The following is a 12,485-nucleotide window of genomic DNA, read 5'->3' on the forward strand; positions in this document are numbered from 1 at the left end:
CAATAGAGATTGGAATTGAGTTTGATCAAGAACAAATTCATGGTGAACTACATCTTAGTAATTAGCTATATTGAGCAATCAATAAATCGCAATAACCAATATTGCCCTTTGCAAAATTATATTTTTGAGATAAAACGTAAAATGAACTCTCATGGTTAAAAATCAGCATACAAAGTTTATGTTATCATTTAAATGGAGGACCAGATCTGAAAAATGTATTTCTCAATGTTTTTAAATGAGAAAATGAGTAAAATGCTTTAGTACTCAAGATGCAAGCAGTTAGTAAAGCGTTGAGTGATTAGAAACAAACATTTCTATTAATATCAAATCTTAAGTCTTTTAATTAAAAATATTTCAAAAATACCTAAATAATAACAATTTTATGCCTCCATTTGGGTTTTAATAAAAGTAAAACATTCCTAAGCAACAAACATAAACAATCTTTAGAAATTATGCATAGTTTAAAACAATTTAAAAAAAAAAAAATACAAAAATAATTTCTTATCGTACCTGTGGTGATTGTGGAGGATGAGGAACAGCACCATAAGTCCTGTTATTTGATATAACAGTACTTTCTTTTGCAAGAGTTTCCCAAACTTCAGGAGGCACCATGCCCCGCCTATCTATAAGCAGTTAGGAAGGAAATCGATATTAATGTTCTATTCTATAAATCAGATAATCAATAAACATCAAAATTCAACAATATATCATTTTGAACACTATTTGAAATTCATCATCATTGTAAATATTATATGTTGTTACAAATTTTGTAAAAAAAAAAATTTATTTTTCCAAGGAAAAACCCTAACTGCTTTGTATTTCTTTATTTGATAATTGGTCACGTTTTGGACATTTGTCCATCATCTGGTCTAATCAATAATTATGTTAGAAAAATTAGATCTTACCAACCCTTTACATTCACTTCCACATTTACATAAAACATATTCCAACAATAACAAATAGTATAAAAAAATCATTTGAAAAATATGTAAAATTCAGATTATATAGTGAAAATAAAATGGGAAACATGAAAGATAAAATAGACATAGATAACAAAAGGATGTAATATAACAAATTAATTATAAAGACTTAAGAAGTTTTTAATTTATATGTGTTCTACTCTGACGCAACCCCTAACCATCTTCTCCTCATATATATTATCCAATGTCAACTATCTTCTCATCATTAAAAAGATAGTAAATTTTCAATTGGACATAAACAGAATAGGACATTATGTTGACATAATTAACAAAATATATATGTGACAATAATTAATGTGGCCACAACAGATAGGGGTGGAATTAGACTAAACCTATTCAAATAAAGAAAAGTGCAATTATAGGAAGTAGCAAGCAGATGGAAATTTACAAATAAGTATAATTTGAGAATTGAAACAATATTAAAAATTACATTTTGTTAAACATTATGGTGTAAAATTAATTTCACAATGAATGAATGACAATTTTTCAAAATCAAGAAAAATCCCTTAAAGAGATGATAAGGAACATAGGGTTATATAAGTAATCACACAAAAATATATTGATATTTGACTTTTCTCATTTCATATAATAATTGGTATATTGCGTGTTATAGTCACAAATTGTGTAAATGTGGGAAGTGAAGGCACAGGGTTGATAAGATCGAATTCTTTATAGTACATTATAGATTGGACCAATTGATAGACAAATGTCCAAAGCATCCCCAATGATAAAATAAAGAAGTGAAGAGTAACGAGGGTTTTTCATTTAAAAAAGAAAATAATACAAAATTTGAACACTCAGGCACAATTTAAATAATGAAAATAAAGATATATTTTTTTCTAGGAAATTTGAAACTAAAAAAAATAATATTAAATAGCCTAATAAATCAAAATCTCGTATTCATGAAAAAGAGAGTATTAACTGAATATGCTATTTTAATTTAGACAACAGCAAGAGTATTACTGGACTTGCCTAGAACTAAACTTTGATCTATTATTTTTAAACATTAATAATTCGTTAATGATATAGCATTCATTTTGTTGGATAATGTTCTGCCCTTTTTAAAGAAAAAATCTGGCAATATAGTTTTTAATTTTTTTATTGCATACATAAGTTTTATATTAATTTTTCTTTCCGGTCTCCAAAATAAAACTTTTATATTTAAATATGTTTGTGATGAATAGTTATTCGATGATTTGGGAAATATTGTAAATAGAATAAATATCATAGACCTAACGCACTTGTGGTTGATTGGGAATGTAGATTGATTATTATGAAGATTATTTATAAATTTTTCTTTATAGTCACATTTAGTCACTGGAGTTGGGAAAAATATTTTAATGACCCTTTCATTAAGCCAGTTAGTGGTTTAAATCAGCTTGTTTTTAATATTACTATGAAGAATCTTCAAATCTAACCTCAGAAAACCTGTTTTTGCATTAAACAGGAATGACCAAATTTCAACAAACTTAATTGTGACTCATAGAAGCAAACAGCTAAGTCTTCTATTAGATCTACAGCTGACAGCAATAACCATTTTTGTGGTATTTTAAATCAGCAAATTAACTTCCATATTGTATTTCATGACTCAGTATGACTAATTATACTGAAAATTTGTTATAATTATTTTCCTCTGAACAGACAATAAATTATGAATATTGGTAAGAGACATGTAAACACAGATTCCATATTAATAATAATGATGGAAACAAATGAAATATCTCATTTTTTAAAAAATAACTTTATGGTTAATTAATATTATTGATATCTTATCGATCATATTGGTTTAGAAAATGAAAGGATTATTTGACATATATTATCTAACAACATTTGAGAGATAATAACTTCTTCTTGAGGTAAACAATGTCTATACTTAGAGACACTATTTCAAATCATTTTGGATTTGACAACTACCAGGTATAATTACATGATGGGTAGATTTTTTGGGATAAAATAATAAAAATTAATGGAATTAATGCCATTTTAGTTTTTCATAGAAATATGCACCTTAGCTTCTTGCACTATCATATTTTAAAATATTTTTTGGGGGTACTTGGAAGATAATAAATAAATTTTTGAAATCATTTTCTGTCACCAGTTGTCTGGAAAACAAGTAATTTGTCATTAATTAGATTGGTGGGTAATGAAGAATTTTTCAGTTCTCAAACGTTAAAGGTTTTGCATCATAAATCATAAAATAGATGATCATTAATTGTAGAATTGGCTTTAATCTAAAATAAAAGGTGTTCTCTAATGACTAATTGATAACCAAAAAACTACTATTTTGAGATATAATTATAATTTTGAGTTAGAGTTATAATTTTGAGTTAGAGTTATAATTTTTGAGTTAAACCGCATACACATCTTCAGAAAAATTATATCCCTTAAAAAAAAAAGTTTAGACCGGTTTTCTAAACATAATTAATAATAAGTACAAGAATAATGAATATACAAATATAGAAGGGGAATCTAAAAGATATATTTAGCATATTAAAATTATTAGCTCTGAGAAGTTAATATATTTTTAATTTATCAATATATGAATGAATTTTATCACTTAATTCTTTTCTTCCTTTTTTTAATACATGCTTGTGTAACTTAATAAAATACATATACAGGTTAGGCTATACCCACTGCTGTTTTATTAAAAATTTTAAGCACAATGGATCTTGTACGGACAATTCACTAGTGGAAAAAAATAAAAATAAAAACTTAACCTAATAGAAATTTATCTTTTTATATTTTAACATAAATTAAGATATAACTGAATGACAAATTTAACTTTAATTAAAATTTTTAAAAGTATAATATAACTGATTTCAATATACTAAATTAAATAAATAAATAAATCTTGTTTTAAATGCTTGTAATCGAATTTGATTTTTATCTTAATATTAAATCTAATGATGTAAACACCTTAAATTTTTCCTCAATGAGTTGTTTGTGAAGAAATGGAGACAAAAAATCATGAGGTATCATGAGTTAACTATGTCACAACCTTGACAGCTCACCAGATTGAGAACAAATAAAACAAGCTTATGACTTTCACTAAGCTGCTTATGAATACATACCAATGAGGCTAGGAGGTGATGGACCACAGAGAATGTGGCAACAATTTGAACATATATTCCCTCTGCTGTATGGGTTGTAGCTTGCTTGTCCTCTTTTAGAAGAAAATGACCCTTTGATCTAAAAGAAAAAAAAAAAAATAAATTTTTGATCCAAAATTCTGATAATTAAGAAAATAAATATTTTAAAATAATTAAGGATACATCTTTCAAACAAGTATTATTGATTAGTGGGTTTTGTACCACCATTTAAACATTAATTATTACCAAAATAAATAAAAAATCAAAAATATTAAAAAGAATATCAATAGGCGTGCATAAAAACGTTAATTAAGTTGATGGACATCATTTCAAAATGGTTTTGTTCTTACATCTTCATTTGTTGTCTGGTTTGAAGTTGTTAAATACGTATGAAAGCCAGCAAGGCCCATCACACTCCAGACACTGAAGAAACAGACGAGTGCAACTATAACACTAGCAGGTGATTCTTTTACTGCCTCAAAATAAGGCCTGTCCTCTTTGGCCACTGAAAATTTTTTAAATACACTAAGCAATGACAATACCTAATAAAATCTACATAGGGCTATTATTAAACTTACATAATATTATATGTGTAACAGCTCCTGCTAGGATGAAAACACATAGAAACGCTAATGACACAATAAACATATAAAAATACCTATAGTTTCGTTTTCCCACACAATTTCCTACCCAAGGACAATGATGATCAAACCTTTCTGAAACATATTAAGTAAAAGTGTAAGAATTCATTATATGGAAATTTAGAATATAAAAACAAAAAAAATTCTGAAATTCAGAATAGAGTACTAACCAACACAGTTATCACATAAGCTACAATGAGATGCCCTTGGAGGTCTAAATATTTTGCAAGTAAAACAATACTTTAATTTAACAGTTTGTCCCCGAATTGTTATTTCTTTAGTCCTTGGAGGAGGCCTATAAGTTGGTGAATTTGTGCTGTTGGGGACCTCTGAAATAGAATAGAAATTTTAATTCTCTCGAACGCCACATTAACTTATATATAAAGTAAATATAACTTACCAATTTGTTTTTCTATATAGGCTGCTTCATCTGGTGTAGCTCTAGGAATTATTCCTGGATCACTAAAACTAGTCCTCAATAAAGATGACATAACAAAAACAAATAACACAGCACCGACCACTGGTATTGCAGGTGTTATTCTCATAGCTAGAAATGGGCAACTGTCATGGAAAAAAAAATACACAACAATTAATGAAATTCGTTATCACAGATTTATCAGAAAAACACTACTGAAAGTTTTCATTAAAATGGCAATATATAGATATTGGTCTCATAAATTTTATGAAGCACAAAATAACATGGTATCTACGTACTCAAATGCAAAAAATAAGCTACAGGTGCCCACTATTAGACCGACAGTAACAAAGAAAACACTAGTTTGAGGAGCCATCATAATCCTTCCATCACAGCAAAATTTATTCCTCCCGGGAAATAATTCCCACTTCCTCGTTACGTTTGTCATCTTCGCCTTTTCATGAGAAAGATTTGCCTCTTGAGGTAAATCTACACTAACTGGCAAGTAAACAGTGTCAGCTGAAACCATGAAGAGGTTTGACAATTGGCATTCTCATGCCACCATAACCTTGATGAAACCTGCCAGAAATTTAATCATTTCCAACGATTCATAGATCGATATTATCAATAACAATTCAAAGTTCAAAAGTAAGATATTGAGTCATCGTCCTTGCACTTGTTAAACAACTTCAATTGATCAAATTTCAATTCCTCCAGTCAGCTCAACTGCCTTGCACAATGGCAAACTCAGCCATTTTGAATACTGCCTTTCAACAAAGCAACAGGAATAATCCCTTCTGTAAATTTTTGACATGCCCATTTTAGATTACTCAGCTATGGATTATCTCCTATCCAAAGTTTATTGAACACTAACTAACTTTTTTAAAAAGAGTTAATAAAAGTATGCTACCGTTCTCCAATGCATTATATTTATTGTTCAACTGTTAACACATGTTAGGGAAGGTTTCATTGAGTTGGTTTTCAAATCAGGGTGTTTGCAATTCAATGGAGTTGACTGGTGATTCTGTTCCTGATAACACATTGGCAAAGAAAGATAAAGACGATGTCAATTACCGTCTCAAAGGTTTGCTTAGAAATATATTGTCATCAGTCAGCTACATTTTCATTGATCTGTTCTAATTTTGTCTATTATTCGAATTATTTTCAATATTTGTTTTAGCTGGCATATTTTTAACTTCTGTAACTGCTGTATCAGCATTAGTTGCATTTGGAATGACGCTTGCAGCTGCTAAGAAAAAGGACCCTGTAATGTTTGAAAAAGGATCTCGCATTACAAGGGATTTGCAAGAGACTGGTGTGGAGTTAGCTATGAGAGCTTTAAAATGGGGAACATTTTATGCTGTTTCTGGTTGCTCATTGGTTGCTTACGGAGTTTGGACACTTTCAGGGGCAACAAATGTTAGTAAATGTTGATATAATGTGTTAATAAATAGGGCACATTATGAATATATTTAACAATTCCTAATGCATGTTTGAATTTTCTACATTTGTTTGGTATTTTCAAGGAGTTATACTGTTCTTGATACTTGACACTTATTGTTTTATTATGGTATATTAGAAGTTAGTATTAGTTCTCTAATACTAATTGGTACTGTGAGTAGGTGTGTACACACCTTCACACAGTGACAAAACATTCTATGATTGTTATCAGTTATTATCTGGCACTATAATTGATTCATATTTATGTGAATTTCGGCTCAATGTCCACTGAAAAGATCTGTTGGTAATCTATCTATTTTGTAAGCAGAAGTTGATAGCTGTGGCCCAATTAATGCAGTAAGTAAGACTGGTGGTGTTTGTCAAAATACAGAACTGTGAAAGATTCCTAAGTGAGTTCATGCCCACCCAGCATGTTTGAGTAGTGTGTGGGAACTGTTACTGAAGGTATAGCTACTTCAAAAGTAGCTATACTTTATTTAAATGTGTCGTTCATTTTTTAATAGGTTGCCAGCATGTTTTATGGTTCTTAATGTCCAGAAACATTGTTAATGTTGAATATTAGGTACAAAATGAAGGAGGTTCCTATGTTACAACTTTCTAAGTATAAAATGTATTTATAGTTAGCATGAATAACGATAAAGGGGTAGATGGTGAAATAAGCAATTCATTTTTATTAGATGGTTAATTTGATTTTTATAACCTTTGTACTGTCTATCTTGTATTTATTTTCTTCCAATTATAAAATACCATAACTTCTTTCCCTGGACAGAAGTTTAACTTTACTACACCACCTACTTGAACATTGTCAACTTCTGTAATATTTTTTCTAGATTCCTTTATTCTTTATCCTGAACCAAGCATTGTGGTTTCACGCTACAGTTATAAATTTCCTCTCCGTTGAAATATATATATTTTTTCTGTTGTTTTGATTTTAGTTAAAAGTGATCCAAATTCAATTTCCAGTAGGTTAACTTTGAAATCAGTCTTAGTTTCAGACTGGCAATAATAGGTTGACTAACCTGTCGATCACTTATTCTTTATAATCCTTTCAGATTATATTTGATTAAATTCATAAAGTATTACTTCATGTTTATTTATATTTGATTTAATTACTGTATAAATTATTATTTTAGCTGGAAGAATTTCGCTATAAGATGGGCAGTATTTTACCTCAAATTAAAAAAAATAATCCCCCCATTGGAAGGACTGAGTTCTCTGGTATGAATGACCTTCTTAATTATGTTTCTGAAGAATATCAGAAGGATACTGCACAGCATAACTCTAGATAATGTTAAAGTGTCTTGTGTGATTTACTGTCTGATATGTATTTATTTTACTATCGTAAGTTTTGATAGTATTTAAAATCGATAAGACTGCCCCTGTACTTAGTGTAGATAGCAATTATGTTATAACTATTAAAATAGTTAGTAATAATTTTTTTGTGTGAAATATGTTGTAAATACAATGTTTTTTTGTAAAATGTTATGTATTCTGCATTGTTGGTTTTAACCTTAAATTGTTTCAAAATTGATTTTATTGCTGTACTTTAATATTTAAATTCAGTTACATTTTCTAATCATAAATTAATAGAAAATATAATTTCCTGAGATGAGATTCAAAAAACATTAAAATTTATTTTTAAAAAAAAATTAGTTACTATTTCATTCTTGTTTTAATGGTTTTTATAAATAGGTTTTCAGTATGGACTAAAGTTAATATTAGTCATAAATATATTTCTAGTCAATTATGTAGGCACAGAATTTTAAATTAGAAAAAAAAATGTATAATTTGAAAGTTAAAAAAATATATATTCTTACCTTTTGTGTTTCCAATTAGCATGGAGATAACAGTTTTGTAAGTTGTTAAAAAAGTTCAATGCTTGCCCACCTAGTGGAGATAAGATTGGTGCTCCTCCACAATAACCACTTAGGCAGATTGACCTTCCTGTAAAAAAAAGTCTGTAAATTTTAAATAATTATTTTTATCAATATTTTAAAAAATCTTGCTGTGAGGATATTAATTTATTTATTAACATGTATTTACCACCATGATTTGGGCTGAAACTAATCCTTGCTTATTTCATAACAGAAATTTCTTTATTATTCACGATGACAATATTTCCCTTTGCTACATTTTAATTTATAGTTATATGAGTAAAAAACTGACTGTTATGACAAAAACCATGAAAACCTGAAAACATTTATTTATTAACTTGTTTTTTGTCACTCTCCATTACATTCTATGACTTAATGTGAGTTTTCTTTTCAAAATCCACCCGAATCTTGTTTTGAATTGTATTTGGGTGAATTTTGGAAATAAATATCTTAAATTTTAGAAAAAAACATCTATTTTACAACTCTTATTTTCGGAAATTTGTTTTCAACCTAACAAAATATTCATCGTTAAATTAGTATTATTAATTATTAAGGATGTCTCGTGCTGTAAATTAATAAGAATAAGATAAGAGGAAAAAATTCTCTTTACATTTTTAAACAGTTTGGAAATCGGTCACCTCGGCCACTTTTCCGGTACCTTCCAGTTATCAATGTATAGTCTGGTTGAGTAATAATGGTTTACCGCCTTTTAGGAGGACCCAAAGTAAACAATTACCACTATTTATTTGTACATTGATATAACGAGTTATATCAAAATTGTTAAAATCGTTTGTGAAGAAACGTAAAATGGGACTTCCGTTAAGATACTTATCAGGAAGATGTTGCTGTAATATACCAGAGAATGACTTTACGTAGGTCATTCTCAATTGAGGTTTTTTTTAGAAGCTCGGAAAAACGTCCTTTTCATTTTTCCCCAACCTCTCAATCAGAATTTAATACTTTTAAAATCAAAGTAAATTTCGAGTTATTGAATAATTACAAGCGATTAAAAATAAATAGTAAATATATATATAGTGAAAAGTTTGATGGAATTACAACTATAAATCTATTCCGAAAAAAAAATCAAAAAATTGAAATGAAAAATAAAGATTGGGGTTTAACTTCAACATTATTTGTAAAAATATGTGAGAAGGTTCAATTATTTCTGAGAAGCTTAGACTTTTGAATATCGGAGAAAAAGTCCTGAACTTAATAGAGATAGTTTTAATGGTTGATGGATCAGATAATTTTACTACTATTTTGATACCGTTTTCAAACCCCCTTAGGGTCTTTCTTCCATACGAGATTTCTCTCAGTCATATTTTTTTTCTTTAAGATCTAATGTTCACCACACGACCGAAGGGACATACCACCATACAGAGGGTGGTTCCCCTCCTTTGATCAAGAGTGAATATCCTTGGAACTTGCTTTTCTTTCCATCAGGATTTAAGGTAAATACTCTTTAATTGATCTCTATACGGTCAGTCAGAATGACAGTCGTCATTCAAAAGCAAGACTGATGAGTGTGCTATACTATTACTGACGCTTGCTGTAAATGAGACGCCGAACAATAAGAATCTTGATCAAAGTCTCTTTCGATCCGTATGGAATTTTTTTTTTATGACCACCTTCCTGGTCATTTCTGACTTACAGGGGGTATGGTATGGTTATCATCACCATGGTATGGTACCACCCTATTCTAACCATGGCGGGGGGTCAAAGTTTTTCATTTCCGGATCGCCAGAAATAAAATAGGCACTCTAGTCGAATTCGAAGCGGCGCTAAAATCACAAACCAGTTGTAGTTCGCGCTTCTAACTCGCTCGACCACAAACGGTCCTGTTTCGCAATGAACTGAAAGAATAAAGTGAATTCTTTATTTCTATAGGCATTGGCCTGCAAGAATAAAGTGAAACGCCCAATGTGAACGTATCACTCGTAGGCTCTCCTCCACTTCCAATTTAAAATGAACGGATCTCAAAATATTCTCGGAGGACTAAACGATAACCTCGACATACTTATGAGGCCATCATATATGTACAACGTATCAGTTATAGGTATGGAACGTGTTTCCAAAAACAATTAAAATATAGTAATGAGCTTCCTATACAAACCATGATAATTAAGAGTGTTTTATTGTTCACTTAAAAAAAAAACTTACGTGCAATCATATAGAGTACATTTATTGGTAGGAAATGAGGTATTCACTCCGAAAATTTGTAACTATGGTAATCCACAAACACAGAGAAGTTCATTGTTCTTCCTTTTACTCTCTAGATATAAGCTAGGAGGAAGGAGTATAATGGAGGGGATGTGCTGACAGAAAAAGTGAAGCCAAAAAGGCCCTATGTGCCTCTCCGAGGCGTGGAAGAGGAGCTGGGGAAGAATACGAGCCAATCACTAGCCCCTTTGCACAGTTTACATTACAATGGCGGACATTTCTATTAACCTCAACGTAAACCTTCCTTTCATGGGTGTGATCTTTTTGGTAAAGTAGGATTATCCCACTCTCTTTGATATAAGACGGTATAACGGCTTCCCGAAAAAAAAAAAGAGGTTTCCCTCTATAGATGAATGGTGATAATTTTGTATACATACCGGCTGTGGGAATTCATTTTCGGTTTGGACGTAAAGTTTGGTTTTCTTGAACGATTTTCCCTCAGTGCTTCGTATCCATCGTGACAAAATCTGGGACGTAGGGAATCAATATTCATACCAAAGCAACGTAGCGAAACCCAATAGTTTGGGATATATCAATTTGCTGTAAGAAGTGACTGAAGAGGAAACTTTCTCAGATTGCTTCTTGGAGAGTAGTCGCCTTCCATTTCTCGTCTCATTCCTATAATGTGTTTTCCAGCGATGTCATTTTCAAACAATTTAGGGATTCTACTGTCTTTGTTCGAAGATATTCCGTATGCTTTAAAATCATATATATTTTCTAATCCTGTCTTCTTATAGAACATTTACCTCCATACCTCTAATACTTTTCTTTTTCACTCCTATAAATGCATATAAAACATGACCATCCTCAGATACTTTATACAATGGGTTAAAAACATAATTTTGACTGTATTTTATCTTCCATTGTGGGTAATTATCTGATCTCAATCATTTTTTTTAAGTCTTAAAAATTAACATCAATCACGTAAAACTACAAAACGTATAAATAAACAAAGAAGGTTATACTATATAAGGTTGGTTACCACGAACTTTCAGTATGGTTAATTCGTTAGCACCAAACAGTTGTATTTACTTAGATATTTTAAAACATGTAAATATGCTGTATACAGATGTAAAAAAATAAATCCTTTTGCATATGTTAAAATGTATTTATATTTATTAACATAAATATATTATTATAGTAATAACATTTTAACATCACATTAATAATGCAGTGCTTAAGAGTTCGGTGATTTTTCATTATTATTGTCATAATTCTGAGTTTCTGTTTTAATTCGAGATTTGGTAAATGGAACTTAAGTTAATTTTGAAATAATTCATATCTACTTAATTCCAAAAGTTAAGTTCCTAAATTTTATTTATTTTTTTAAAAATTATTTATTTAATGTGATTTACAACTGTACAAATATTAAATACAATAAGTAAATATGTTATATGTTTCATATACACTTGAAAATCATGGGAAGGAACCACCCATTGGTGGCACTTCAAACATTAATTTAAATTAGAAGGTCCCGTGGACATCTTCTTTTCAGACGCCTCGGAGGATTATCAGGGATTGTTAAGGATGAAAGATTAAGAATTAATGGGTTAGGATGGTTAAGGAGTTCGGAATGAAATGACGCATATCTGTTTTGGGCCAAATCTGCAACGAATGGGATGTTAAGGTCTTTTCGAATGAGTTTATTTGTGACGTAATAAGGAGCATCAAGGATTTTACGTAGGATTTTGGATTGTAACGATTGGATGCGGGACGAATTTGATGGTTTGGTGGAGCCCCAGAGCTCAATTCCATATGTCCAAATTGGTCTGATTATTGTAGTGTATACTAATTTTTTGTAGTGA

General features: G+C 29.9%; 2 protein-coding genes across 6 annotated transcripts in view; one reads left to right on the forward strand and one right to left on the reverse strand.

Annotated features, from left to right (window-relative positions):
• The window catches only part of app (Palmitoyltransferase app), a 32,360-nt gene that overhangs the window by 17,318 nt on the left and 2,557 nt on the right, over window positions 1–12,485 (reverse strand). For 2 of the 5 annotated variants that reach the window (XM_014421581.3, XM_014421580.3), the window contains exons 1-7: window positions 5,425–5,900; window positions 5,111–5,271; window positions 4,881–5,039; window positions 4,648–4,785; window positions 4,420–4,574; window positions 4,052–4,169; window positions 511–623 (exon numbers count right to left, since the gene is read on the reverse strand). In XM_014421581.3, coding sequence (XP_014277067.1) covers window positions 511–623; window positions 4,052–4,169; window positions 4,420–4,574; window positions 4,648–4,785; window positions 4,881–5,039; window positions 5,111–5,271; window positions 5,425–5,654 — 1,074 coding nt within the window. In that variant the 5' untranslated portion in view covers window positions 5,655–5,900. Of the gene's footprint in view, window positions 1–510; window positions 624–4,051; window positions 4,170–4,419; window positions 4,575–4,647; window positions 4,786–4,880; window positions 5,040–5,110; window positions 5,272–5,424; window positions 5,901–8,403; window positions 8,531–8,629; window positions 8,777–11,057; window positions 11,668–12,485 lie in introns of those variants that run through there. The other 3 variants (XM_014421582.3, XM_014421583.3, XM_014421584.3) reach the window with 3 other exon arrangements.
• LOC106681329 (transmembrane protein 242) lies at window positions 5,931–8,071 on the forward strand. The gene is made up of 3 exons (XM_014421585.3): window positions 5,931–6,209; window positions 6,306–6,544; window positions 7,720–8,071. The coding sequence occupies exons 1-3, from the start codon at window positions 6,077–6,079 to the stop codon at window positions 7,873–7,875; spliced, it is 528 nt and encodes a 175-aa protein (XP_014277071.1). The 5' UTR covers window positions 5,931–6,076; the 3' UTR covers window positions 7,876–8,071.

The sequence above is a fragment of the Halyomorpha halys genome, unplaced genomic scaffold, assembly GCF_000696795.3.
Source record: "Halyomorpha halys isolate HHAL.00 unplaced genomic scaffold, Hhal_1.1 Scaffold327.1, whole genome shotgun sequence".
Lineage (NCBI taxonomy): Eukaryota > Metazoa > Arthropoda > Insecta > Hemiptera > Pentatomidae > Halyomorpha > Halyomorpha halys.

Bases quoted from the DNA above. Each gene is read 5' to 3' on its own strand.
- LOC106681329 (XM_014421585.3), top strand. From the start codon at position 6,077: ATGTTAGGGAAGGTTTCATTGAGTTGGTTTTCAAATCAGGGTGTTTGC. The intron at 6,210-6,305 runs GTTTGCTTAGAA...TATTTGTTTTAG, and splicing joins TGTCAATTACCGTCTCAAAG to CTGGCATATTTTTAACTTCT. The intron at 6,545-7,719 runs GTTAGTAAATGT...TTATTATTTTAG, and splicing joins CACTTTCAGGGGCAACAAAT to CTGGAAGAATTTCGCTATAA.